This window comes from Microtus pennsylvanicus, chromosome 2 (assembly GCF_037038515.1).
Source record: "Microtus pennsylvanicus isolate mMicPen1 chromosome 2, mMicPen1.hap1, whole genome shotgun sequence".
NCBI lineage: Eukaryota > Metazoa > Chordata > Mammalia > Rodentia > Cricetidae > Microtus > Microtus pennsylvanicus.
The window spans coordinates 11801052-11828901 of NC_134580.1; the positions used below are offsets into that span (position 1 = coordinate 11801052).

Consider the following 27850-nt stretch of genomic DNA (forward strand, 5'->3'; position numbering starts at 1 on the left):
TTAGGAATAACAAACATTTATTGAGAAATGGAAAGTAATAAGCCCCTCCATCCTACAATGCCTTTCTCTCCTGAACAAGACACTAAGTAGTAATGCAAGGGAATGGGACATGAGGGTTGGCCCACCTTTTCTGTTTCCCAAGAGGACATTCTGAAATGCAGGAGGCCACCCCCACCCCACAACGTACCACACAGCCAGGAGGCTGAGGCTGACTCGGTTCAACTGTGCTGTACAGAACATGCCTGATTCAACAAGAGCAAGGAAACTGGGAAAGGCCTAGGCCATCCCTACTCTACACAAAGCAAAAGACATGCCAACTGTTCCGAGTAGCAGAGGCCCTAGTGTCTTGGTGTTCTCTTGGGCCAGGAAGGGCGAAACATGGGGGAATGTCTTCTAGTTATTGAGAAGAATTGAGTTTGTGCCCATTTAGAAGGATTTAAGAGAAGCAGACGTCTTTAAAGAGCAGAGTGCAGCACCCTAGATACCGTTGCTGGATTCCTTAGCTGGGCAATCTCAGAGCTGAAGGACTGATTTTGGCTCAAACTAGATCCTTCTAGATGCACAGATCTAACTCCAGGAGAACATGAATTAATTGAAGTCCTTTTTTCTGGGCTAGTTTTGAGAGGGTCATGGTGTCTCAGCTTCCTTTATTTCCTCAGCTTGTGCCTTTACAGCACAGCACATACTACTGGAATGAGTGCCCTTAGGATCCCGCTACAGCTATGACAGCTTAAAATGTCCTGTTCCCACTGTCAGAGGACTACTGACCAGCTTTGGAACGGTGCTGCCCAATCGTCGGCCCTGCCTAAGCTCCATAGTTCTGCACCAGTCTAGGAACACGCTGTAGGAAATAGCCCACCAGCTGTGGCAGTCGGCTCTACTCTCGGACCACTCACTCTAACAGAGACAATGCCATGGTGGCAGCTGCACTTTGGGCAACCCTGATTGCTGTTCTATAGATAACTGAAGCCAGAAAGGCACAGCCAGAGCCAGCCAACAGCTCCCATTCAATCAATCTCTCCCGAGTCCACTGTGCTGCAGCCTGTGGGTACAGCCTAGAAAAAGGCCCAACTAACTTGCAGCTGGAACCTGCACCAAAACCAGGCTGTGGTGTTGCCCTGTCAGTTGAGAGCCAAGAGGGCTAATGGCACAGGTTCCTTCCTGTGCTTCTATCTGGAAGCAGAGAGAACTGGGCCAGGGCCTTCGGCACAACTCTAACAAGGGTACATAAACTCTGGGAAATCCTTTTGGGTTGCCCAAGACAGCACAGGCAGCCAGGAGCTGGCAACATAGCCACCCTACCCGTCCCTGTCATAGAGCTCTGCACATTAGCAGTCAGGCTCAAGATAACAGTGGTGAGAAGACCAGAGGCCAGAGACCTGACCTGGTGACCACCGAATGGCAGGAGATCCCCATTCATTCTGTTTTGTTTGTAAAACTTCAACAGAACAAGAAAACTTCTGAAAACAAAAAAAGCAGTCTCTCTGACAGCCCTCGAGCCCTGTGTCCCATGGGGCCACAAGGCTACCCCAGGGAAACAGTGCACCATTCCTAGGGAAGAAATCAGCCTGAGGCCGAGGGTAGGGGAGGCACACAGACAAACACAGCCTACCTTGGCGATGAGCGGAGCAAAGAAGAAACACACTACAGAAATGTAACACACAGAAGGGCAAGGTGTGGAACAATATAGAAAGGTGGGTCCTGTCCAGTGAGGAAGCTCTCCCTGGTGCCTTGTCCCTTGCTCAGGGGGCTTCAGTCCGACGGCCCATTGGTCACAAGCTTTGCCTTGGGAAACAGAGCCACCCTCCTCTGCCCTGCTTCTGGCTCCCTCAATCCCCTCCTCAAAGTTTGATTTTGAATTCTGTGGGCTGTGTGGTCACAGAGGCCCCTGATGACTTGAAGAGAGCTTTGAGAATGGTGTCGGGGTCCACTTCGGCTGGAGGGTTGGAAGAGGAGGCAGGATTCCCCCGCCGAGGCAGCTCACTCTCCTTCTTCACTGAGGGGCTGTCACTCAGCCGCCTGTGAGAGCAGAGAACCAAATCCCTGTTAATTTCTCCTTAGGTGGGGCTGGGTCTCACCACTGTTGGGAGCTAGGCCTGGGGTGTAAGGCTCTCCATACCCTCTATCTGACTTCATCTTGTAGGAGACTTCTCTTTTTCTTATTTTCTACTAAACAAACGAAGACAACAAAAACCTAGCTGCAGCCCGCTGAGTGCCAGAGTTTCAAGTCTAGAAATACTGCATGTTCTTCTAGGTGGTCACACATTACACAAATATTTCAAAGTCTAATATAAATCAACTACAATAACTCTGGTTAGCCAATGACTTCCTAATTTATCACATCATAAAAACCTTCAATATTTTTTTAAAGACTGATTTATTTATTATGTATACAACATTCTGCCTCTATGTATACCCACACGCCAGAGGAGGGGGCTAGATCTCATTACAGATGGTTGTGAGCCACCATGTGGTTGCTGGGAATTGAACTCGGGACCTCTGGGAGAGCAGCCAGTGCTCTTAACCGCTGAGCCATCTCTTTAGTCCCCTTCTATACTTTTTAAATTTAAAATTATGTTTATATGTGTCTGTGCATGTGAGTGCTCACAGATGGTTTAGATGTCCAACATGGGGAACCAATCCTGTGTCCTCTGCAGGAGTAGCATGCACTCTTCTTTTTTTTTTTTAAAAGATTTTATTTATTTATTATATATACAACATTCTGCCTCCATGTATGCCCGCATGCCAGAAGAGGGCGCCAGATCTCATTACAGATGGCTGAGAGCCACCATGTGGTTGCTGGGAATTGAACTCAGGACCTCTGGAAGGGCAGCCAGTGCTCTTAACCACTGAGCCATCTCTCCAGCCCCCAGCATGCACTCTTATTACTGAGCTTTCTCTTCCCTTTCCAAAACACTTACTCCTGGGACAGTTTTACAGATCTGTCTAATCACTGTCTATTACCCAGGTTCAAATCCTGCCTCTGCATGTCCAAATCTATTCTAGGCCTGCCTGGCACAATTCCACCTACCTTGGCAATTCTCACCTTCTCCTTGGGTATTATTGCCCCTTTCAAGAAAATTCTATCCTGCCAGCCTCAACATTCTATGCACCTCAGGCTCCAAAAAGTCCTCAACAGTAAGCCAGGCACACGTGCCCAGGAGTGCTCCAGCACCAACTCAGCACAGTCAGTTACTTTTCACCTAGAAGTGTCAGTCACACAAAGGAGAGGAGACTGGTTTGCTTTCCACTCCCCTCAGAGTTCACTGTATTCAAACCTTGGAGACAGTCTGAGATAAACCGCTTGGTTCTAATTTGAGTGCCCCAATGACTGCTGAATATCAGAACAGAGATGGAATGGAGAACAAAAAAAAAGCTGTGATGAGGCTTTACCCCCAAGAACAGAAGAGGTGACTATGTAGAGCAAACAAGCAGAGAACTTTTCCCAGCTTGATCCCCTTGGCACTTACAGCAGGATGGGTTGGTCTGAGGTGATGACATTCCCATTCATATGAAGGTTGCACTTCATGGGTTGCCCTGGAAACCAAAAAAGAAAAAGGTTCCATCAAGAGACCTGTTCCTCATTAGAGGACAAAGGTCACCAACAGCATGACCAAGGGTCAAATCCTCCCACTAAAGCCAGACATTAGTTGCCCCAGCTCTGAAATCTAAGTATTGAGAGACTCATGCAGGAGGATTCCAAGTTTACACTCAGCCTGGGGTACCTCGTGCAGAACGAACAGAAGCTATCTAGCATGGAGATCTGGGGGCAGCTAACTGGCCATTTTCTGAATGTGTGTCCTACAGAGCTGGGAAGTCTGACCACTCTTTCACCCGCTAGACCCCTAAACTCCATCCTCGGAAAGTGATTTGAAAAGTCTGTCCCCATCTCCATGCTTACTCTTGCTAACAAACTCTTTGTCTTTTGTAAAATGTGTGATCGCTGAGTATGGTGTACTACGTGATGAGAATGGGCCTGGTTCAGTAAGTCCTCGCATAAGCCAAACCAATGCTAGTAGTACCTCTGAAAATCCCAAATGAACCTCTCTTTCCGGTATAAAGAATACAGCCTCAAATACTCATCACAGCAACAGAAAACACACTAACACATGTAGACACTAAGGAAACCTGAGAGTGTACGGGACCCTCAGTAATGAGATTAGGAAGCAAAAAGGTCAACTCTGCTTCACACTGGAGTCGGTGACTATGTAGGATGGGGATGGAACTATGTAGTGAGAAGCAGCTCAAATAAGTCTGTGAGACACACAGTAAGGAAAATTGGGACAATTCTGTCAATTATATTTTAAATAGACGCTGATTGGCCAGTAGCCAGGCAGGAAGTATAGGACAACCAAACAGGAAGTAGAGGTGGGTCAATGAGAACAGGAGAATTCTGGGAAGGAAGTCCTAGTCTGTACTCGTGACCCAGCCACAGAAGAAGCAAGATGTGACTGCCTCGCTGAATAAGGTAGCGAGCCACGTGGCTAACACAGACAAGAATAATGGGCTAATATAGTTATAAGAGTTAATAAGAAGCCTGAGCTAATGGGCCAATTAGTTTATAACTAATGTAGACCTCTGTGTGATTTCTTTGGGACTTAATGACTGTAAGAACTGGGCAGGACAAGAACTGGGTGGGACAAAAAACCTCAGACAACAAGAAATGTTCATACCATGACCCTACATGAAACAAATTTAAAGATGTATGTGAGACTCTCCCTGTCCAACAGGATCAAGCCCTGAGGCTGCACTCGCACAGTGAGTCACGGCGCAAAGGAACAGAGCTGTGTGAGAGCATTTCTGTACCAACCTGAAACAGGTTCTGACAGATTACCATGTGCGCTGCAAACCCTTGAGCAACCCTAAAGAAAAGTTCAAAATACACACTGAACTCATTGAAGGAACCAAAAATCTGATTATTTGTTGTGCATGTGGGTGGATCATTGAATCCACTTAAAGGAAAGCAAAGGTGAAACTGGACTGAATCCATATTGCTGACCCCAGGCCCTGTGCCATTCTCTGCATTACAGTGCCCTTGAGGGTTTATCCCCCCTTCCTTCCTTCAAACTGAAGGTTCCTGGTACCCCAAATGAATGAGGTTATCAGGGCCACTTCTGCAGGAGCAGTGCTAACTCTAAGTCTGTCACTTTTTTTTATTATTATTAATTTGTCTTTGATTTTTCAAGACAGGGTTTGTCTGTGTACCTTTGGAGTCTGTCCTGAAATTTGCTCTATAGACCAGGATGGCCTTGAACTCTGCTTGTTAGGATTAAAGGCATGTGTTACTGTTCCCTGGCCTCTGTCACATTTTGGTTATTCTGTACTGCCTGAAGCTGTCTCATTGTTATTACATCTGCTGTGTGATACAGTAAGATGCATCATCAGAAATGTGTGCCCTGGCTGCCCCACTGACTAGGCATTCCTGTCTCTTTCTAGCCTGCCTATCTTTGAAACATAATACTGAAATCAGACCAACTAATAACCTATATTTATAATGGATTTGTTTTGTTTGAACAAGGTCTAATTGTGTAGACTAGGCTGTCCTGAAACTACACAGTCCAGGCTAGATAGTCTCAGTTATGACGATTAGAAATGGTAACCTGGAAGGAAGGGCTGCATGTCTAGTTAATGCTGCTAAAGGCATAGGGCCAGAGGGGGACAGTGTTTACCAAGCACATGTGAGGCCTTTGGTTTAAACCCAAGCACTGAAAAAAAAATAAAACGAAGCTGTGCCTAGTGGAGAATGCTTGTAAACTATGCCCTTGGGAGGTAGAGGCAGGAATATTGCTTTGAGTTTGAGGCCAGACTGAGCTACGTGCGAGACCCTGTTGTTTGCAAACCAATAATATCACCCCATCAAGAAAAAGGAATAGGCTGATGGGAGATGCACAGACACAACACGCTGCAAAATAAATTTACCCACTCAAAGACCTGACCTAAAATTATATGAAGGACTCTTGTGCATGGTGTAAGGGTGAGCATGTGGAGGCCAGAGGTCAACATCAGTGTCTTCCTCTATTGCGTTTCACCTTATTATTCATTTAGTTGTTTACTCATTTAGTTACTTATTGTTTGAGGCAGAGTCTCTCACTGACTGGCTAGCAAACCTAAGGATCCACCTGTCCCTGTGCCAACAGTTGTGGTATTGCAGAAGCATGTAACCTTTTATATGGATGAGATGGGTAAGGGAACCTCAACTCAGGTCCTTATGCTATGCTTGCACTTAACCCACTGAGCTGCCTCCCTAGTCTTGTAATTACATCTTCTTTACAACTCAGGCTTGAGAGAGAGAATATGAATGAGAATGAGAATCCAGCCAGCACTGGATTCTCAGAGGCAGGTGGATCTCTGTGAGTTCAAGGCCAGCCTGGTCTACAGAGTGAGTTCCAGGACAGTCAAGGCTACACAGAGAAAGCCGGTTTCAAAAACCAAAAAAGAATCCAACTATAGACTTGGCAAAGACTGTATGGACATTTCTCTAGAAGATGCACACGTGGCAGACAAGCACATGCAAACCAGAGCACCTCCAAGGCTATTATTCTCTGCCTCCCTGATTCTAGTCCAGGGCCCTGGTCCTCAGCAGGTTCTCATCACATACACAATGAGCAACTAGAAAGTAGCATGGCACAAAGCTCCTCTCTACTATTTAGCTTGAGATATATATATAAAAAAAAAGTTGTTTACTCACTGGTAGATCTCACCCAGAAGACTACATATAGCCAAGATTCCAGGCCTCTGAGAAACCTGTGTCCTAGCAAGCCCAAATGAGAAGCTTGCTTTCCCAACAAGACCCTAAGATACTCATCCACAGGGATGCACTATGCACAGAGTGCATGTCACTGCCTCTTCCTGTTACCCTGAAGTCCCAGATGTCTACCCGGTGGTGGCTCCCTTCTAACTTACCGTCCAGACATCGGTTGTTGTACTTCTTGTAAGCAGTGATGGCATCATCCTTTTTCACAAAGACAACTTCTGCTACCCCAGGATGGACCAGCCGAGCACGTTTGAGGGCTCCACACACACAGAAAAGCTCCTGCAAAGGACAAGTGAGGTTGGGAAGAAACCCTGACTCCCTGCCATTCACACTCTCCAAGGACTGCTCTGCAGCCCTATGCCCAAGATTTCAGGGCAGATTCTTTTTTTTTGGTATTCTCTGCTTGAAGTGCTTGGGACATCCCATGAAGTCACCTCCAAGTTCTCTTTGTGCAGGTCAACAGTGTTTACAATTGTGGAATCTCGGAGAGCTCTGTGATAGAACTACAACATGGTGCACAAGTTCATTAAAAGCAGCTGCCAATGCATCCCAGGAAGGGGCTGTTGAAACTATGGATGCTCGTGTTCTACTGAGGGCAACTGAGAGTCATAGAGTGTTTGATGACAGAGGAGTTCCCAGGATTTGGCATGGTTCTCTGAGCACTAAAATCAAGCGAGTCCCAGCAAATTAGGCACAGAGAGTGGGTGCTGCCTTCTACCAGCTGAGTGATGACTTCTACTGGGCTGTGTGCTCTCCTAGACGGCTCCCTGCCCCAGCCTTTGGGGTGCTGTCTTTGCTCTAATCACCTTGCCTTAGAGAAGGAGGCAGAGGCCAGAGAGGGATAAGGAGACGTATGAGGGGTCAATCAGAACTTAAATCTATTTATTACATGCCATCATGTCTATAATGTTTTGAGACAAAAAGGCCATTGACAAGATCTCCAAAATGACTTCACTATGCACCCCTAGCTGTACTAAAACTCACTCCTTAAACTTAGAAGTCCACCTGCCTCTGCCTCGCAGGTGCAGGAATTAAAGGTATGCACCACCAAGCCTGCCCAACCCTACTGTTGTTCTTTTAATGTCACTTATCTACACAAAAAGTTGTAGTATTTATTACTGACAAAATATTCTGAGTTTTATTTTCCACTTGCATCTTTTCAAAGATCTTTCACACAAAGTATCTGGTAAACAGAAAGTGCTCGATAAGCTGTTATTCTACTGTTGTCGTGTTACCCAGGCTGGCCTTGAACTTCTGATACTTTTAGCTCGGTCTCCAGAATAGCTAGAATTATGAGTAGAGGCCATTTCAGCTCACGGTTACCTTTTTTTTGGGAGGGGGGGGGGACTTGTTTCTGGTTTTGAGACTGTGTTTCTCTGTGTAGCTTTGGCTGTCCTAGAACACACTCTGTAGAGCAGCCTAGAACTCAGACATCCACCAGCCCCTACCTCTCAAGAGCTGGAATTAGAGGTGTGTACCACCACACCCAAAAAAGTTTCAATTCTTTATAGCTTGCCAAGTCTTAACTAAAGCCAGAATGCTCTCAAGCTCTTGGGTGCACACTTGTGCATGTACTCTGAATGTTTGTCTATGTGTACTGCTTCTGCTAAAGAAGAAAGGGAGGCCTCTTAGTTCTAAAGCTGTCCACACAGCACTTTGGACTTCAGTTACCCAGCAAAAAATATGCTGGTCACAGGAGGAGCTGCGAGAACCTGAGATACGACTGCAGGGAGCAGCTGGACTCTCCAGCTGGACTCATTTTATGATCTGACAGTCCAAAGGGTGCTTGGGTTTCTAAATGAATGCCTCTGTTGTCTGCCTAATATCCACTGAGTGAAAAGAAAGTGCTGGCCGTTTCCAGGCTCACATTTACCAGGCACCTTAGCTATGCCCATGACTCTCAGAGTCAGGACAAGAAGGCAATCTACAGAGGTCACCTACCAAACCCTGCCAAGCTATCTTGCTCCTTCAGAAGATGGAATCACTAAACTCACAAAGGAGACAAGATGTTCCAAAGACTCGGGAAACACCAATCAGCAATGTTGTACAATGACAGTGGTCCCCATAAGCTCTTATGTTGGAATGCTTGGGCTGCAGTTAGTGGAACTGTTTGGGAAGGATTAGGAGGTATGGTCTTGTTGGAGGAGGTGTCATTGGCTTTGAGATTTCAAAACTCACCCTATTCCCAGTATTTGTTCTTTCTGCCTCCTACTTGTAGACCAAATTGTGAGTTCTCAACTGTTCCTGCTACCATGCCTTTGCTCCATCACTGTGGACTCTACCCTCTGAAACCCTAAGCCCCATATTAAATCCTTTCTTTTTAGTTGTTTTCCTCATGGTGTTTGGCCACAGAAAACAGCAAGAGGAACGTAACTAAGACAGGTATGACAGGGACCCTCCTAGCCCTGTCATGAAAGACATGCCATGATGTAGGCAGGCTGGACAGGAGGCTATTTAGAGGCCCCGTAGAAGAAAGCAAACAGTTGCACCAATGCTGTGCTCTCAAGGGCTGCCTCCAAGGCTCTTTCCTCATAAAGATCCCCTATCTCTGCCACCCCAGGACAGATCTGCTGAGCTCCCGTGAAGCCTCTGGCTGGTGCCCGAAACCTGGGCCTTCCAACTCTAAGAACTAACAAAGTAGCTCACCACACTGTACATAGTATGGCTTATAGTGAACACTTGCTTTATTTCTGCACAGTTATGGAATTCTGGTACATGCTAAGCACATGATGCCCAAGTGACTACCAGTCTCCAATGAAGCCCCGGACACTGAGTCTTTAAGTCGTTTGTTTCAAGTGTGATACTAACATGTTGGGGGGAATAAGTCCATCCTGTTACCCCACCAGAAGTCAGTATCTGTTTCCCTAACTGCACCTTTGGTGACTTGGCCCTGTATCCTGGGTGGTAAAAGATTTGCCCTGAGCCATGAGTATCCTCTGAGTTCCAGCAAATCCTTAATGATGTGGTCCTACAGACTTGTACTGCAGAAGCAGCCTGTGACCTAAAGGTCAGGCAGCTGTGACGGTACTTACAACAATGTCCTCCTCTGTGACTCGAGGGTGCAGATTATTCACAGTCATCTTGGTGCCTTCCAAGGGGCTGAGCGCAGGCTGCCAGAGACAAGAATGTGACAAGGAGTCAAAAGGCAGAATGTATAACACAAAATCACTCCAGGCACAGCAGAAACCCCATTCAGAGTCCATCTATCACACTGGGCCTCTTGGACTATAGAGGTCATCAGACTCCTGCTACTTCTTAGGTGTGCAGACCCATCAGACCCAAGCCTCTGCATGGAATGTTATCCATGCTCCCAGACTCAGTCAGCTCAGGCTTAGTAAAGGCATAGGCTTAAATTCCTAAGAGGCGCAACATGTTTCTTCAAGGTTCTCAGTAGCTTTCTTCTGGGACCCTCATGCCATGTCACTACACAGAGTGACCTCTCTCCAAGGGTCCTCACTGGCCAGCAAGCTCATTGAGGGTAAGGGTCTCCAGGTACTGGATTTTATTCACTTGCAGAAAGGGATGGCAAACATCCACTTCACAGGGGAGTTCTGAGGACCCGTGGGGTACACACAGCACAGTGACCACCCACACAGGCTGACTCTGGCTGGAATGGTAACTTTTACCTTACCTCAGCAGGTGGCAGCTCTTTGGGAGGCTCCTCCTTGTTCACTAGCGTCCGGGACATGTTGGTCAAGGCTTTGGTTCGAACAGAGGAGGGGAGAACAGGAGCTGTGTAGGCATCATTCTGAACCACTTTTGTGAGAGGGAGGGCCTTGGACATGGACAGCTTGGAACTGCTCAGTCCAGTCTACACAAACAGGCAGAAAGGAATCTGAGAAGCCAGAGACACAGTCTTTTTGTTTTGTTTTTAGAGACAGAGTTTCTCTGTGTAAACACCCTGGCTGTGCTGAAATTTATTTTGTAGAGCAGGCTGACCTCGAACTCACAGAGATCTGCCTGTCTCTGCCTCCTGAGTGCTGGAAGTAAAAGTGTGCCATGACTGCCAGGCCAAGACACAGACTACTGTCTGAAGGGCTAACAGCTAGCTAGAGCAAGACCCTCAAAACTTCCTAGTCCAAGCCTGAAGGGTGAGGTTATCAGTACTAGCAATATACACTGGGGTGTATGGATGTGTGTGTGTGTGTGTGTGTGTGCACATGCAGGCTCAAGATCGACAAGCGCATACAGCCCAAGCACTGACTGGAACCCTTGATGGGAGGGAGGCATAAAGAAGCCACTTTCCACAGGGGAAGAGGATTCCATACAGCTTTGAGCAAGAAATTCATCCAAGAGTCAGAGGCTCACCCACACTACTCAAACTTTTGGAAACCCTGCATTTACAGCTGATCAGAAGGCCAAAAGCCTGAGATCAAGCTCATTTCTAGATCAGCTTCTCATCAGCTTGCAGAATGGCTGGACACAGGAACTCTTTTTTAGTGATTAATTTTTATTTTCTATGCACTGATGTTTTGCCTGCATGCGTATTTGGAGCTGGAGCTGGTGTTAGAGACAGTTGTGAGCTCCAATGTAGGTGCTGGGAATTGAGCCTGAGTCCTCTGAAGAACAGTTAGTACTATTAACTACTGAGTCCCTAGGAACTCTGGTCCCTAGGAACTCTCCTAAGAAGGCATGGAACTCCTAGCTTCTGGTCTCTGACCTGGCAATACAGAGGCACCATGACTAGCCGTAGCCTCTGTGGCTCTAAGACTGTGAGGACAGGCTGGCAGAGCTAGTATGCACAGACCATTGGAATCAGTCCCCTCCTGAACGGAGGATATGGCCCCTTGGAAACAGAAACTCCTCATATTAACACGTCTAGAAAGATGCATGACACTAAAGCCAGGTGGTTTTGTGACTTAAGGTTTGCTGGCACCAAACAGGAAGAAAGGAGGGATTCCACAGCCAAAGAAGTAGATGAGAGTATGGGGTGGAGTCAGTTCACCAGGCTTCTAAGTACTGTTTTTCTGTTTGTTTTGTTTTTTTTTTCCTTTTTAAACTGGAATTAGCCAAAGACTAAGACAGGCAGACACCTCTAAACAGTCTAATTACTGAAAAGGCCTCTTCCCTTTATAATGAAATTAACTAGCATCACTCAACTTTACAACCACTATAAAAACTTAACTAGTAACCAGGAAATTACTTCACACTTGGGATCCTGGCCAAAGCTGAGTATTTGCAGCAGGACCCTCCTCAAGCTATCAAACACTGCTTTCTCACTTCTCTGCATGATGTCCAACCAGTACCCTTACCAGATACCGCCCAACTTTCTTGACTTGCTGGTAAACTTCGACTGCTTACAGTTTATCCAGCCTGCTGTACTGTTACAGTAGCAGAAAACAGACCAAGACAATTCCCTTCAAGTGTCTCAAACCCAACCCCTGGGAACTGCAGCTCATTTCATTTCACTGCTAAGGGATTTTTTTTAGACAGGGATTCTGTTTGGAGCCTGTCCTGGAACTTGCTCTGTAGAGCAGGCGGCCCTTGAACTCACAGAGATCTGCCTGTCTCTACCTCCCAAATGCACCAATACCACCCAGCTTGCTATGGGATCTTAAGCAAGTCCCAGACACCCCAGTCTCAGCAGTGGAGCTGGACAGTTAACGGCTCTAAAAAACTCACAGCATAATCAGTGAGAGGCCCTTTACTCTACAACTATACATCCACTGTAGAGTACCATACCATGTGGTGGACAAAGCTGCCTGTGGCTGCAAACTTCATCTGTTTAGGAACAGGTGCTGCAACGTCATCTTCTTCATCTAGGTCGTATAAGTTCTGAGAACAAAGAAACAGTAGTTGGGCTAGGGATGTTGCTTAATGATCCCTAGCACCCCAGAATAAACAAATCAGTCAGATTGATAAATACTAGTATGGCATGCAGGCCCACAACAAACATCTGAACCAAGAACAGAGAAACAGCTGCTGAAATGAACAAGGAACTAAGGAAGGAGGTGGACACATGAGTACAGGGGCCTGGAGAGACTTGGGATTCAAGTCCTTACAAAGTGACTCTTACCCACAGAACCCAACAAAAACTGTTTAAAACTACTGTGATTTATAGGTGCTTGGAAATTCTTTTTTGGAAGCCGGGCGGTGGTGTCACTCGGGAGGCAGAGGCAGGCGGATCTCTGTGAGTTCGTGACCAGCCTGGTCTACAGAGCTAGTTCCAGGACAGTCTCCAAAGCCACAGAGAAACCCTGTCTTGAAAAACCAAAAAAAAAAAAAATAATAATAATTCTTTTTTGGTAGAAATAATCCAGTAGTCCAGCCTGGCTTGAAACTCAATCCTCTTGTCCCCGGCCTCTCAGGTACAGAACACATGGCTAGAAATAACTTTTTTTGTTTGGTTTTGGTTTTTTTAAAACTTATCACAGTTATTTTTTTTAAAGATTTATTTATTTATTTATTTATTTATTTATTTATTTATTTATTTATTTATTTATTATGTATACAGTGTTCTGTTTGTAGGTATGTCTGCAGGCCAGAAGAGGGCACCAAATCTCATTACAGATGGTTGTGAGCCATCATGTGGTTGCTGGGAATTGAACTCAGGACCTCTAGAAGAGCAGCCAGCGCTCTTATCCTCTGAGCCATTTCTCCAGCCCTGGTTTTGTTTTGAGGCAGGATTTTTCTGTGTAGCTCTGGTTGGCTGTCCTGGATTTGGTTCCTAGTACACAAATGATGGGTTAAACTCCCGTTCCAGGTACCTTCTTCTGAACTCAGCGCCAGGCATACATGCAGTCCACACACAAACAAACACTGATACACATTTTAAAAACAAACTTAGAGAGGAGCTATAGCAGAACATCAACAGTTCCTGGCTTGGTGAGCAGGAACATGAAGGTATTTTTCTACATCAGGCACATGTAATGCTTATAACAATTTAGTAGTTTTCCTCTCTTCTACTGCCATTTATGCCTCTCCTTTCTCAGTAAGAAGCATCTTCCCAGAGGCTCAGGTGTAGGTGCTGAAATGGTACAATGTGTAGCACCATACACCAGGAGGCAGAGGCAGGAATGAACTAGAAACCAGCTTACATGAGACCCTGTCTCAAAAACAAAACAAAAAATGTTTCTATTTTTAGAGACAAGGTCTCCCTACATAGCCAAGGCTGTCCTAGCCCTTGTAATGCTCCTGACTCTGCCTCCCTGATTACACATATACCATACCTAGATTAAGACCGACCTTCCTTCCTTCCTTTTTTCGTTATTTGGTTTTGGTTTTTTGTTTGTTTTTTTGAGACAGGGTTTCTCTGTGCAGCTTTGGCTGTCCACTCACTCTGTAGACCAGGCTCTCTGGACTAAAGGTATGTGTCACCACCGCCTAGTTGTTTCATTTTAAAAAACAAAGTCTCATTCTATAATCCAGGCTGTCCTGAATTCACTATATATCCCAGGGCTCAAATTCATGGACTCTGGTCCAGCCTCCTAGTGCTGAGGTTAGAAATGTGAACCATCATGTCTCCAAAGAGGGTCTGCTTCTTTTTCTGCAATAGCATCTCATTACATAGACCAGGCTAGCCTCAAACTCACAGAGACTCAATTGCCTATGTTCCCTAAGCGCTAAGATTAAAGGTATGTGACATCACTCCTAACACAAGTTTCTTCTTAAAACTCACAAACTCTAAAGTGAAAACCTTGTAACACTTTGAAATAGGAGCCACAGGCCAGTCCTCAGTTGATTTACCCAAGCAGACCTCATCAAACTATATGCATGCATACACACTCAGGTGTGGGTACCACACACTCACACACCCACACCCACTCATTTTACCTGTTTGGCCTGGTGGTTATTGACAACATTGATCCTCATTCCAGCAGGATGAGCATGAAGTGGCACCATGGCCTTTTGCTGTGGAACCTAGAAACATCCAGTGGTCATAATCCATCCCAGAAGGTTCATGTGCATTCTAAGTGTAGGTCGACGAACTTGAAATATGTTGGCATGTACAAGGATCAGCCAAGGTCAAACAATAATAGGCCTGAAGAGCTTAATGAATTTGGTAAATAATTGGTGTTGCTACCCCTGTTTGAAACACTAACACATATTAAATGCAGTTTCCTTTCTTTCTGGAGCACTGGTTGTGTGGGGTGGCTGGGACATCGGACAAGCATTCTTACCTCCTGGGCACCTATCCTGTTCCTCCCATTGACTGGATGAGTGAATAATGCCAGATACACTAGTTCACGTTTCTTTCAGATTATTTTTTTTATATTTATTTATTTTGTATACAATATTCTGTCTGTGTGTATCTCTGCAAGCCAGAAGAGGGCACCAGATCTCATTACAGATGGTTGTGAGCCACCATGTGGTTGCTGGGAATTGAACTCAGGACCTTTGGAAGGGCAGGCAATGCTCTTAACTACTGAGCCATCTCTCAAGCCCCCAGACTATTATTTTTTAAAATAAAACTGAGGTAATTATTCTGAAGTTGAGTGAGGAACAAATAAGATAGAATTTGCTAAGTACCTGCCATAGCATGTGTACAACATGCTTTGTGTTCTCATTTTTTCTCTACTTTTGCCTCACTTTGGAAAGTCATTCATTCTTGTGGACCTTTCCTTTAAAAGACAATATTCTGTATGCTACAAGACTGTCTCTAATGTATTCTCCATGCCCTTTTCTAGGGCAGAAAGTGCTAAACCAACACTTGAAACAAAACCTTGCACTTTTCCATTCTCCAATGTTTCCTGCATACTTCTAGCTTACTTCCCAGGTTTCTGGAAATGTAGGCAGGAGCCAGAGCCTACCTGGATGGTTTTGGTGAGTTTCAGAGCAGGGGTCACTGTCCCAATGGGTGGGCTTGTGAAGGTAGCAGGGGATCTCCTTTTCAAGCTGATCTTCTCCCGGGCATCAGCCACCTGCCAGGGATTCTGGGGCACAGTGCTCTGCTGCTTTCGTGAGTTCAGCATCTCTCTGGCATCCTGTACCTTTCCTTTGATCCGAAACCGAGCATCTTTCTGCAAAAGCTTCTCTCGGGCATCTTTGACTCCAAGCTTCAGCCGAGCATCTGAGATACCAATCTTCTGCCGGGCATCAAATCTCTGCTGGAAGGTGGCTGTGCGAGTTGGCTGGCTAAGAAGACTATGTTGGATCCCAACTCGAGATCGGATGCCTCCAACTCCTGGTCTGGTGCTGAGCCTGCAAGTACAAAACTGTAACAGTAAATGGATCTGAAGACCAACAGGAGCCCATGGAGGAGAGCTAGAAACACTGCGCATAGAGCTTGCCCCATAACTCTCAAAACCCAAACATACCAACTTCTTTCTTTTTTTTTAATATTTATTTATTTATTTATGTGCGCAATATTCTGTCTGTGTGTATGTCTGTAGGCCAGAAAACGGCACCAGACCTCATTACAGATGGTTGTGAGCCACCATGTGGTTGCCAGGAGTTGAACTCAGGACCTTTGGAAGACTGAGCCATCTCTCCAGCCCACCAACTTCTTTCTTACCTCTGGCTTTTAACTTGCGTCATAAACAAAAAATTATGGCTAGTTCACAACAAGTTAAGACTGTTTCATCCCTGATCATGCTTTCAACCCTTTATGTACCTGGAGGTATTTGTTATTTCTGTTTTCTGTGTAGAAGGCAGTGAAGCTGCCTCTTAAAACAAATGGTGACACTATGTAGGCAGACACCTCTCACTAGGACTAAGGGAGCCAACATGTAGGTCTCAGCACTATAAAAACTAATAAAATGAAGATAAAGATTTAATAGCCATGCTGGATGGTGGTAGCACATGCCTTTAATCCCACGACTTGGGAAGCAGAAGCAGGTGGATCTCTGTGAGTTCAAGGCCAGCCCGGTCTACAAAGAGAGTTCCAGGACAGCTAGGGCCGCTACACAGAGAAACCCTGTCTTGAAAAATAAAAAAGACTTAATATCTAGGCATGGCAATGTTCATAACCACAGCATTCAGGAAGCTGAGGCAAGAAGACTGCTGCTGAGTTCAAGGATAGTCCGAGCTACATTGCAAGACACATCTTATATAATAAAATAATAATAATAATAATAATAATAATAATGGCCGGGCGGTGGTGGCGCACGCCTTTAATCCCAGCACTCGGGAAGCAGAGGCAGGCGGATCTCTGAGAGTTCGAGGCCAGCCTGGTTTACAAGAGCTAGTTCTAGGACAAGCTCCAAAGCTACAGAGAAACCCTGTCTCGAAAAAACAAAAACCAAAAAAACAGAAAACAAAAACAAAAATAAAAACCCACACAGGGGCTGGAGACAGAGCTCAGTGGGTAAAGGATTTTTTTTTTTTCTAACAGAGGACTTGGGTTGTTCCCAGCTCTGGCATGGTGGTTCACACCATCTGTAATTCTAGGTGATCCAATACCCTATTCTTCTGAGTTCTGAAGGGCACCAGGCTCATACATGGTACATGCACGCATTACATACATGCATGCAAAATGCTCATACACATAAGTAAAACTTAAAAAAAAAAAGAGTAACTCTGCAATAACAAGAACGCACAATTTCAACAACTCCTAAAGTTAGAAATGAAGGCTAGAGCAATGGTGAAGTGGTTAAAAGCTCTTGCTATATTCTTCCAGACCAGAGTTTGGTTACCAGCACCGGTGCCAGGAAGCTCACAACCAACTGCCTGTAACTCCAGCTACAGAAGATCTGATGCTCCTTGCTAGCCTTTTCAAGCACTGCACATAAACACATGTATACACATAAAAAAAAGATAAAACTATAACATTGTTTTTAAAAATTAGAAATGAGGGGCTGAAGAGAAGGCTCAGTGGTTTAGAGCGCTGGCTGCTCTTCCAGAGGACCTGGGTTCAATTCCCAGCACCCACATGACAGCTCACAACTCTCTGTAACTATAGTTTCAGGGGATCCAACACTCATACAGAATATATACAGGCAAAACACCAGTTCACATTGTAATAAGTCTGCACAAGAGGGTCCTTGGTGGCGGGGAGTCCGAACCAAAACCACGGTGAGTGAGAGACAAAGACTCCATACAGACAGAGCTTAAGAGTGGGAAGCTTTAGTGCAATAAAGGAAATGGGGGAAGGAAAGGGAAAGAGGGGGAAGGGGTGGCAGAGAGAGAAAGGGGAAGAGGAAGAAGAAAGAAGTAGGCAGAGTTTCGCCTTTTAAAGAGAGGGGATATGGCCTGCCCTGCATGATACACTCTGTCAGGTCCTCAAAATGCAGAACCAGGTTCATCCAAATGCTAGCACACATTAATCTTTAAAAACGAGAAACGAGGGCTGGAGAGATGGCTCAGTGGGTAAGAGCACTGACTGCTCTTCCAGAGGTCCTGAGTTCAATTCCCAGCAACCACATGGTGGCTCACAGCCATCTATAATGAGACCTGGCGCCCCCCTTCTGGCTTGTGGGCACACATGGAAGGAATGCTATACACATAATAAATAAATAAATGTTTAAAAAAAAAAAACGAGAAACGAGCCAGGCGGTGGCGGCGCACGCCTTTAATCCCAGCACTTGGGAGGCAGAGGCAGGCGGATCTCTATGAGTTCGAGACCAGCCTGATCTACAAGAGCTAGTTCCAGGACAGGCTCCAAAAAACCAAAACAAAAAACAAAAAAAAAAGAGAAATGAATTAAATTCCATTAAACAGGTCCCATTCCTGTGGTTTGAAAGTCAACACCTGGCCCTGCTGAGTAAAGTAAAGGATGGGAGTCTGCAGGTTTCTCCTGCCTGACCTACCTACTCTACCCACAGGCCTCTATCGATGCCAGCCAGTAAAAGCAACCATTCCTAAGGCGGGTATTCTGCCTTGAGATGTCTATGCCAATATCTCCTTTCTCAGAAACCCTCTCTGATTCTCCAACTTTCCTTTGTGTCTGTTACAGCTGTGCTTTCCTTGTTTTCTCCCCAACCCCTAAGCTGGAAGGAAGGGCAGAAGGGCATTTGACCTGCTTGCTTCAGATCAAGCTTATGTATCTCAGCATTTCCTACAAAGCCTCTGTCGGGCAGGCTGGCCCGCCTCTGTGACAAGGAGAAGAACAAAACAGCCCAGGAAAAAAACATATGTACTTAAAACAGGTAAGCTATTTCTAATTGAATATTTCATGGTGTAAAAGTGTTTATAATAAAACCAGCTAATATGATGCCCACACATGGAAAGGATAAAAGATCTCTGTTCAAAATCTCTCAATAATAATTCGAAAATCACAAGGTTTCGCTTTGTTTTGTCTTCTGGTTTTTCGAGAAAGGGTTGCTCTGTGTAACTTTGGAGTCTGTCCTGGAACTCGTTCTGTAGACCAGGCTGCCCTCAAACTCACAGAGATCTTCCTGCCTCTGCCTTCTGAGTGTTGGGATCAAAGGTGTGCGCCACCACTTGATTAATTTAAAATCTTCAAGAAAAGTTAATAGTTAAAAATTCATATTTAGGTCATCTCAATTTGCTCTAATATGCCATGTATAAACTCCTAAGGCTATAATGGTCTATTCATGCTAACAAAATCTGCCTTACAGATGGATGTCTTTGTCAGTGTTTAGTCTTCCCATGGACTATATCTATGGTTTAAAGTTTATACTAAAAGAGCTTCAACTCAAAAGTTGTAATTTTTAAAAAATTATTTATTTTATCTCATGTGTATTGGTAGTTTGCCTAAATGTGTGTCTGGGTAAGGCATTGGATCCTACAGTTACAGACAGTGAGCTGTCATGTGGGTGCTGGAAATTGAACCTGGGTTCTCTGGAAGAGCAGTCAGTGCTCTTAAACACTGAGCTATCTCTCCAACCCCCAAAATTATAATTTTTAAGACAAACTTAATGGAAAAAAATAAAATCTTAATTTTATAAAAATTACTTACTTTAAACAGTTAAAGATCACCAAGACATAGAAGTTAATGGTCAGTTACCTGATAAACGATCAAATTCTTTTTTAAAAAACATTTTTCATTTCTTTTCTTTTTTAAGATTTATTATGTATACAGTGTTCTGCCTGCATGTGTGCCTGCATACCAGAAGGGGCACCAGATCTTATTATAAATGGTTGTGAGCCAACATGCAGTTGTTAGGAACTGAACTCAGGACCTTTGGAAGAGCCGTTCCCTTGGATGGAGCACAAGCTGCATGCTTAGCCTCATTACAGGATAAGGATGCATGGGAAAGTAAGACCTGTCAATAGTCTTCTGCTCCTGTCTCTGGCTGTGTAGGCCAAACTAGAAAAGCCTCCTTATCTGTAGAGAAGATGAATTACTCCTCACTCTCACGTGACAGGGAAAGGAATTCTCTTGCCTGTGACATAATCTTCTTATTCAGTGTGAAGTGCTATTCTTGATTGGTTTAGGAAAAAGCTAAATGGCCAATAGCCTGGCAGGATTTCCAGGCACAAAGGGTGCTGGAAAAAAGATGGGCAGTCACAGGAAACGTGGAGGAAGCATGACATGTAGATGAGGTAACAAGGCATGAACCACATAGCAGCATGTAAATTAATAAAAATGGGTTAGGTTATAAGAGCTAGTTAGAAACAAGCCTAAGCTATTGGCCGAGCTTTCATAATTAACAAGAGGTCTCTGTGTCGTTATTGGGGAGGTGACTGTCCTGAAAAAGGAAGTCCAACTACAGAAAATAGCAACTGTTTTGCCCTCAAAGTCTCCAGAACAGACGTACGAGGATGCTGTGAACAAGTGAGCCTGCACCTAAGCCTACCATCTGACTGTACAGGATCTGTACACCATTTCAGTTGGTTGGGTCCTTTACCCTGGCTTTCCATTCTTCCTCTTAGTAAAAGCTAATTCTAGGGCCCACACCCTAACCACCCATGTGCCTGGTTAAAGAAGGCTGCCAGATATTCTGCCACCACACTCACAGTTGTGGACATTTATCCAGACTATCCGAGTGATGTCTGTAAAAACTGCCAGATAATCCTATAAAATGGCTCAATAGGGTTCTAGTTCTCTTTTAAATTGCCAATTAGATGCTGAATTTAACTAAATTTAAAGCTTCTTTTACAAAGCTTCCAGGTGCTTGTTTCTTATGTGGGAGTTTGGTGTAACTGCTAATTATAGTTACCTTCTCCTTCTTCAGAACTCTGGTACACAATCTGGCCAGTTGACAATTGTATTTATCTTACTGAACAAAACTGATGTTAGACTTGCCTCTAATGTTCCTACAAAGTTGTACAGTTATTACCTCCTGCAGTTTTCTGGATCTGTTACCATCTGTCGAATTTCACTGTGGTCCCTTGGAAGGACCCTCCTCCGAGGCGCTCTGACTACTGCCCTTTCCACATTGTCCCTTTTGTCAGCTCAAAGAGAAATCTGCACCCTAAACTCCTAAAAACAGTTTGGGTGACCTCTGAAGGGGGATCCAATTCCATCCAACTGTCCCTCTTTTTGTCACTCTGAACAGTTTTTGGCCCTCAGAACTAGAACAACCAGACTAAAGTCTTCCTAGATCAATTAAACTGTTTTACCAGCTCCTAAAAGCCCAAGAAACATTTCAGATCAGTTTAACACCCAACCTGGTTCTTTGGCTGCTGCAGTATTCTGTGACTAGGCCTGGCTCCAGGTTGAGATGGGATCTGTGCCCTCCTCTGAAAACGATGCTGCTTCCACACCAACAGATCCTAACTGGTTTGAGATGTGGCCCAAAGACACAGGGACCAAACAAAAATTCCACCACAAGCTTCTATGTATGTGTGGGCCTCTAGTTCCCTCCCATTCTGCTCCTACCCTGATCACTTCTTCCATCCTTATTATTATCCTCATAGTCACATTTTTACCCTCTTTTAAGTGTTTACCCTCTGAACTTCCCCTATATCTATCTAAAAGGTTCCATGTAAGCTATCCCAATGGCTCTCACCCTACAAGGGATGGGGCGCCAACACTTACAACATGGCCAACTGACCAATCAGATTAAGGGAGACCTGACCTTGGTACAACACATTATTAGGCACTTTACAACATCAAATAGATTCCCTGGCTATGGGGGTCCTCCAAAACCGCAGAGGACGTAATGACTGCCAACAGGGGGCACCTGTGCCTTCCTAGAGGCAGGATGCTGTTTTCACAGGAACCAATCTGGCCTAGTATGGGAAAATGCTAAACAATTAGAATCACAGAGAAAGGACACCTGACTACTTGGGGACCACAGACTGCCCCCTTGGCAGGCCCAGTCACTATGATTGTGCTAACTTTACTCAATGGTCCCTGACCTTTCAACTGTCTCACCAAGTTTCTCCAACAAAGACTATAAGCTACTATCCCCAGGAAGAGTATCTCTTAGGGCTCTAGTCTTGCTCAGAGACAGAGCACACTGTGCTACTGATCAGGTGAGAATGCACAGGAACAACACCTGACAAAGTCCTCAGCTGGTCACATATAAGTCACCAAGACAATCTGGACTGACATTTTAATCTATAGCAATGCCTTACTTGGTGACAGGGATACACTGAGAAAGAAACAGCTTAGCACTGCCATGTCACATAACCCCAGGGGCCACCTCCATGTATGTCACTTTTATCTGTACAGCAAGGGTGCATTTGTGGAAGAAAGGCTCTGGCAGTTAGGGATACAGGCACTGCTCCTGCTGGGAGTAGCTCTCTGCAATCTGATGCATTCATCCCCTGATTACAGGCATTCATTCAACTCTTTTCACAGCTTTGGGGACTTCTGTGTTCCAGCTTTTTATAATCACATCTCCTCTCCTGCATGAAAAGACAGTTATTCATCCCAGCAGGCAGCAGCACTGGTTACAAGGCAGGCGTTAGTCATCAGGGATTCTTCAAACACAACTGCTGGGTGGGGGCAGGTCTCTAACCAGAGTCAATTATGTTACCTGCCCCAGAACTGCTGAAGGCTCTCTCAAAGCCTCACATCCCATTGTAGGGACAACTGAGTTTCCTAAACACATTCTGTACATTTATCCTCGGAAAGGTGGAGGGCGGCTTTGAGCAAGACTCGTAGCTGCCCCGCCCTAGATAACATCAGTACTGCAACTGCGCAAGGGCTCCAAGCACCCCCAGGCACGCCTTGAGATCATGGGAAGAGCACTGCAGGCCAAGAAGAGGTACAGATGCCACTGGACCCTTCTCTCTCCTAGTCTCCAACTAGAACCTAGCATACTCTAAGGGTGTGTGGGGACTAGGAATGCCTTGCCTTCCTGATTCTGTGGAAGACAGAGCCAAGACCAGCTCCAGCGGTCATGAAGGTAGCCCCATGGGTTACATAAAGTGGATTTAAATACAGGAAGGGGAGTTGGGTTAGAGTATATGTGTGTTGACATAATTAAAAAAAAAAAGAACAAAATAATTATTTGTGTGTGTGGCCGGCCACGTGTGCAGCAGAATACAAATGTAGGGATCAGATGACAACTTTCACTGTGTTCTCTCCCTCTACAAAAGAGGTCTGGGGATAGAACTCGGTTGCTAGGCTTGGTGACAAGCTTTTTTACCTACTGAGCAACCTCGTTGGCCCTGATCACTTGGGGAGGGGGTCTCTTATTGTTGTTTTCTAGAGATTTTATTCATTTTTTAAATTTATATGTTTGATTAAACGTGCATATCTGTGTATTATGTGCACAGGGAGGCCAAATGAGGATATCAGATCCCTGGGTACTACAGTTACAAAGGGTTGTGTAGGGCCATGTGGGTGCTTGGAATTGAACCCAGATCCACTGGAAAAATAGCCAGTGCTCTTAACCTCTGAGCCAGCCCTGAGGTCATTTTTATACAAAGAAAACAAATAGAGTTTAACCCAAATTAGTAGCAAGACAAGATACTACGAAACATTTCTTTTTGTTTTGTTTTGGTTTTGTTTTTTTTTTTTTTCGAGACAGGGTTTCTCTGTGGTTTTGGAGCCTGTCCTGGAACTAGCTCTTGTAGACCAGGCTGGTCTCGAACTCACAGAGATCCACCTGCCTCTGCCTCCCGAGTGCTGGGATTAAAGGCGTGCGCCACCACCGCCCGGCTAGGAAACATTTCTTTACTGAAGTATTTTCAGACATTTCACTTGAAAGCCTCTTTCTTCCATCTTGGTTCATGTGTGGAGCTACATTTCCTTCAGTTTATCTCAACAAGGAGTAACAGTGAGGAGCAGACGTAGACCTAACTTCACTTTCCTCCCACCCACTGTGGCTCCAAGGACTCCTCAGGCATGATGTGCAGCTCTCAGCTGATCAGCTCCAGCACACTAACGGCAGTGATCCCAAGAACTAGACTAACCAGACTGAAGATTCTCACGTCTACGGCGGAAGTCAACAGGGCACAGCCAGCACTACGGGGCTGAGGGTCCTTCACACTGGAAACACTAGAGACAAGTGTGTGTAGGACAGCAGAGTCTACCAAGAAATGAATCAAGGGCCACTCAGACCACTCTGACTACTCCACAAACACCCACTCATCAAAGTGTCTTTCGTGATTAACCGGGGACCCAGATAATACTGTCCTTTCTATGAGAAGTTGCTCTGGAAGACACTTGACCACAAATGCAGTTGGTGCTGGGCTCTCCAGCTCCTGCTCGGACTGCTCCCCAAGGTCCTGACTGCAAGAAGGGCTAACAGGCAGGTGGGCTTACGGAGGCTGTTTTCCCTGGCAGCTTCTGGCTTTTGTTATATCCACTAGGAGGAGAGAGGCTGCCCCAGGAGCCACACACTCTTTCCAAGTTACTAAACACAAGACTCTTCTCAGGAGAGCTTTGCAGCATGAAAATCGAAGTTGCCAGAATAGTGATTCCTTCTAAAAACTATTACACAATATATTTATTGTGGGAAATGACATCACAGATATGGAGCCTACAGTTTGTTGACTGTGCAAGTGAAATGGAATTTCAACGAGTTTTAACCCTTGCACCGCCTTCTAGTCTTCCAGAATACTCCTGTCCCAATCCAATCTTCACATAAAAGCATAATTCTCACACTGAAAATCAGTTTATTTTTCTTCTTTAAGCCTTCAACAGTGACAGTGAAGAAAGCCACCACCTAGTGAGCACTTGGCCTGGGGAAACAGGCGTTACTTGTGTTTTAGACATTGGAGAGAGAGGACAGTAAAGCAACTTACATAGGATCACACGGGAAAGAGAAGCAGAAGTAAACCGTGGTCTCCGAGTGCAGACCTTCTTGCCTATCCTTTCCCCATGCAGTGAGTTCCCTGCTTCTCTTCCATGACACCTCCCACCACATCATGACAAAGTCTATTTGCCGTTTTCTGAGACAGGGTCTAACTAGCTCGGGCTGGATAACAATTGTCCTACCTGAGCCGTCCTAGTGCTGGGATGGCAGGCATGCTCCACCACCCTCAGCTCTAACATGGTAGGAACTTAAAAAGAAAATTATGGTTCAGATCTAGAATGTTCTCCAGAGAATTCATTGTGGAAGGGTTGGTTTCCAGCTGGACGTGCTATTTGGGGGTGGGGTGGGGTGGGGAGTGGACAGGGTTGTCTGTGTAGCTCTGGCTGTCTGGAACTCCACGTAGATCGGGCTAGCCTTGAACTCTGAACTCAGAGATCCACCTGGGACTACAGGTGTGTACCATCAGACCTGGTGGTACTAAGAAACAACTGCATCAGGAAAGATTAGCCTTACCAATGGATTACTCCACTAAATGGGCAGCTAGGGGGTGGGGCCCAAAAGCCGGAAGCAGATCACCTTCAAAGGGTGTATGTTTTGTCCTTTCCCCTCTCTCCTCCACTCTCCCCTCCTGCTTCTTGGCTGCCATTAGGTGAACACCTCCTGCTACTGCACTATTCGGCCCAGTAATTCTTTTCTCTGTTAGTTTACTATCTCAAGAATTATCATGCCAATGTCACAGCTAACAAGCTGCCAGGAAGACCATTATGAGAACACTGCCCTGTCACCACCTCCCAGCTGGACTCTCAAAACTTTTAATTGGCTTTCCATCGTGGCTGTCAATGACTATCTCCTATGGGTCATTTCATTATGGCCCAGAAGGCAGCGTTGACTGGGCGGTGATGGAAGCAGTAATGCTGAGATTAGAGGGAAGTACAGTTCAGTGTGGGAGACGAAAGTGTTCACTAGACACAAGCATGGGGAAGGATGAGCGTTCACGAAGCAGATCAATGTCTGGGAAACAGAACCTAACATTTCTACAGCAGGGTGTTTACAAACTCAACAATCTATAAATGTGTTGAACCACTAGCCAATATCACGTCTTCACATGGCAAATTTAAGCCACTGAAGGGCCCAGGGTAAGTCTGAACAATAGTCCACCTACCCAGCTTGTTCTACTTGCCCTATATACTCAGTCACAAGGAGAGCAGACGGTTAAAAATTATGACAATACCCCAGCTGTGTTCAGAACCATGTTAAGATAACCACAGATGTGTGTACGCAAACCCCCGTTAAGCTTACACAAACACTATGTTATCACAAGTGGTAAATTACAAAAAGCACTCCCCTCAAAGCCTAACCTCAAGAGTATGAAAATTCCTTTTACTCCCCTTCCTTGACTCCCTACCCTGCGTTTTTTTGTTGTTGTTGTTGTTGTTTTTAAGAAGCTGATGGCCTCTTCTCAGGGTCACAGACACACCCCAACCTACCTGTGGCCCTAACTTGTTAGGAGTTCTGGTAGCCCGTGGTGATGGACTAAAGTTACTTCTGCTCATCTAATTTTGGTAGCCTCGGCTTCAATATCTGCACGATTCCCAGACCCACAGTCCTAAAAGCTAGAGATGGTTACCAATATTTAAGAGTCTACTGAGTCTTAAAAACTCCAAGACATCCATCAGTGAACACCACCAATGCACCCTGTCGTTTTCCTTCCTTCTCCGTGGCCAACTCAGGCAGCAGTTAAAACTCTGAGCACTCTGTGGCTTGCCTTCTCGCAGGCTCTAGCTTCCCACCTGTGAAACGGGTAAAAAGTAAATCAACAGTACTAGCCGGGTGTTCGTAGCGCACGCCTTTATTCCGAGCACTCAGGAGGCAGAGGCAGGTGGATCTCTGTGAGTTCAAGGTCAGCCTGGTCTAGAAGAGCTAGTTCCAGGGCAGGATCCAAAGCTACAGAGAAATTTTGTCTCGAAAAACCAGAAATAAAATAAAATAAATAGCACGGGAGTGCCTGGAGCCCCAGTTACTCAGGAGGCTGAGGCAGGAGGACCAATAGAGTTCAGGAGTTCGAAACCAGCCTGGGCAACACGGAGGACGCCAGCTTCTCAAAACAGAAACTCGCCTGTCATCCCAGCACTTGGGAAATGAAAGCGGGAGGATCGAGGCATTTAAGGCCAATCTCTACGACACACCGAGTTGGCGGCCTGCTCCCGCTATGTGAGACCCCTGTCTCACGAAAACGGAGAAACAAAGCAAACCAAACAAAAAAAAATTACAGACACTATAGTGCCAGGAACAAGGCACAATGAATCTGAAAGCTATACACCGCCTCTCAGCGGGCCCGGGTTAACGACAGCGGCTAGAGAGAACCTGCAGAACTGGGCATCCCAACTCTGGGCTAGGGTCACGATGGCTCAACTTCCGTCCTCTTCACGCCGCGGGTCACAAAGCGCGAGCAGAGACTGCGCCACCGCGGTCCCCGGACCCAGTCGCCGAGTCGGAAAGGCCGGCCCTGCCCAGCCCTAGGCCCGCCCGCGGCCGGGCCTCCCGGGCCCGGTAACCAGTGGGCTGGCAAGCGGATAGGCCCGCGCGGCCCGGCCAATAAGGAGCGCGGCGGACGCAGGGGGGCGGGCGCAAGCGGCTTCTCGCGTCGCGCCCCGGGCTGCTCCCTCCTCCGCCCCCGAATCCCGCGAAGCAGCGGGCCCCACGAGCCCCTAACAGAGGAGAAAGCCGCTCACCGTCCCTTGGTCGCCGTTCCGCGCTTCCGGATGAGCTCATCCAGCGAGATGTCGGCCATCTTGCGCCGCCAAACCTAGCGGAGAACGGAGAAGCCGTCAGCAGCGAGCCCGCCCCTTGGCCACTCACGGAACGACGAGCAGCTTCCGACACCCTGACAACCAACTCTCGCGACAGTTCTAACGACGCTCGGAACGGGAGGGGATTGGGCCGCTCCCCGTGAGCCTTTGCGGTGCCCACTTCTAATCTGCATATAGAAGGCCGGAGCGTGGTAGATTCTTTTTTCCTCCTTTTACAAAGGAAGAGATAAAAGGATGCAAATTGAAACCATTAGAAAACTTTCGCGTAAATAAGTTTATGAGTTAGG

General features: G+C 45.9%; 1 protein-coding gene across 1 annotated transcript; it reads right to left on the reverse strand.

Annotated features, from left to right (window-relative positions):
* Poldip3 (DNA polymerase delta interacting protein 3) lies at nt 1-27647 on the reverse strand. Its single transcript, XM_075960151.1, has 9 exons — nt 27486-27647; nt 15505-15895; nt 14528-14614; nt 12437-12529; nt 10386-10565; nt 9787-9864; nt 6904-7033; nt 3471-3537; nt 1-2019 (listed from the first exon to the last, which is right to left on the reverse strand). Exons 1-9 carry the CDS (start codon nt 27542-27544, stop codon nt 1842-1844), a joined length of 1263 nt encoding a protein of 420 aa, XP_075816266.1. The 5' UTR covers nt 27545-27647; the 3' UTR covers nt 1-1841.
* Nucleotides 27648-27850: the final 203 nt, after the last annotated feature.

Coding starts and splice junctions, on each gene's coding strand:
- Poldip3 (XM_075960151.1), bottom strand. CDS start 27,544: ATGGCCGACATCTCGCTGGATGAGCTCATCCGGAAGCGCGGAACGGCG. Junction 15,896..27,485: donor GGAACGGCGACCAAGGGACG/GTGAGCGGCTTT, acceptor TTGTACTTGCAG/GCTCAGCACCAGACCAGGAG. Junction 3,538..6,903: donor CAACAACCGATGTCTGGACG/GTAAGTTAGAAG, acceptor TTTGGTTTCCAG/GGCAACCCATGAAGTGCAAC.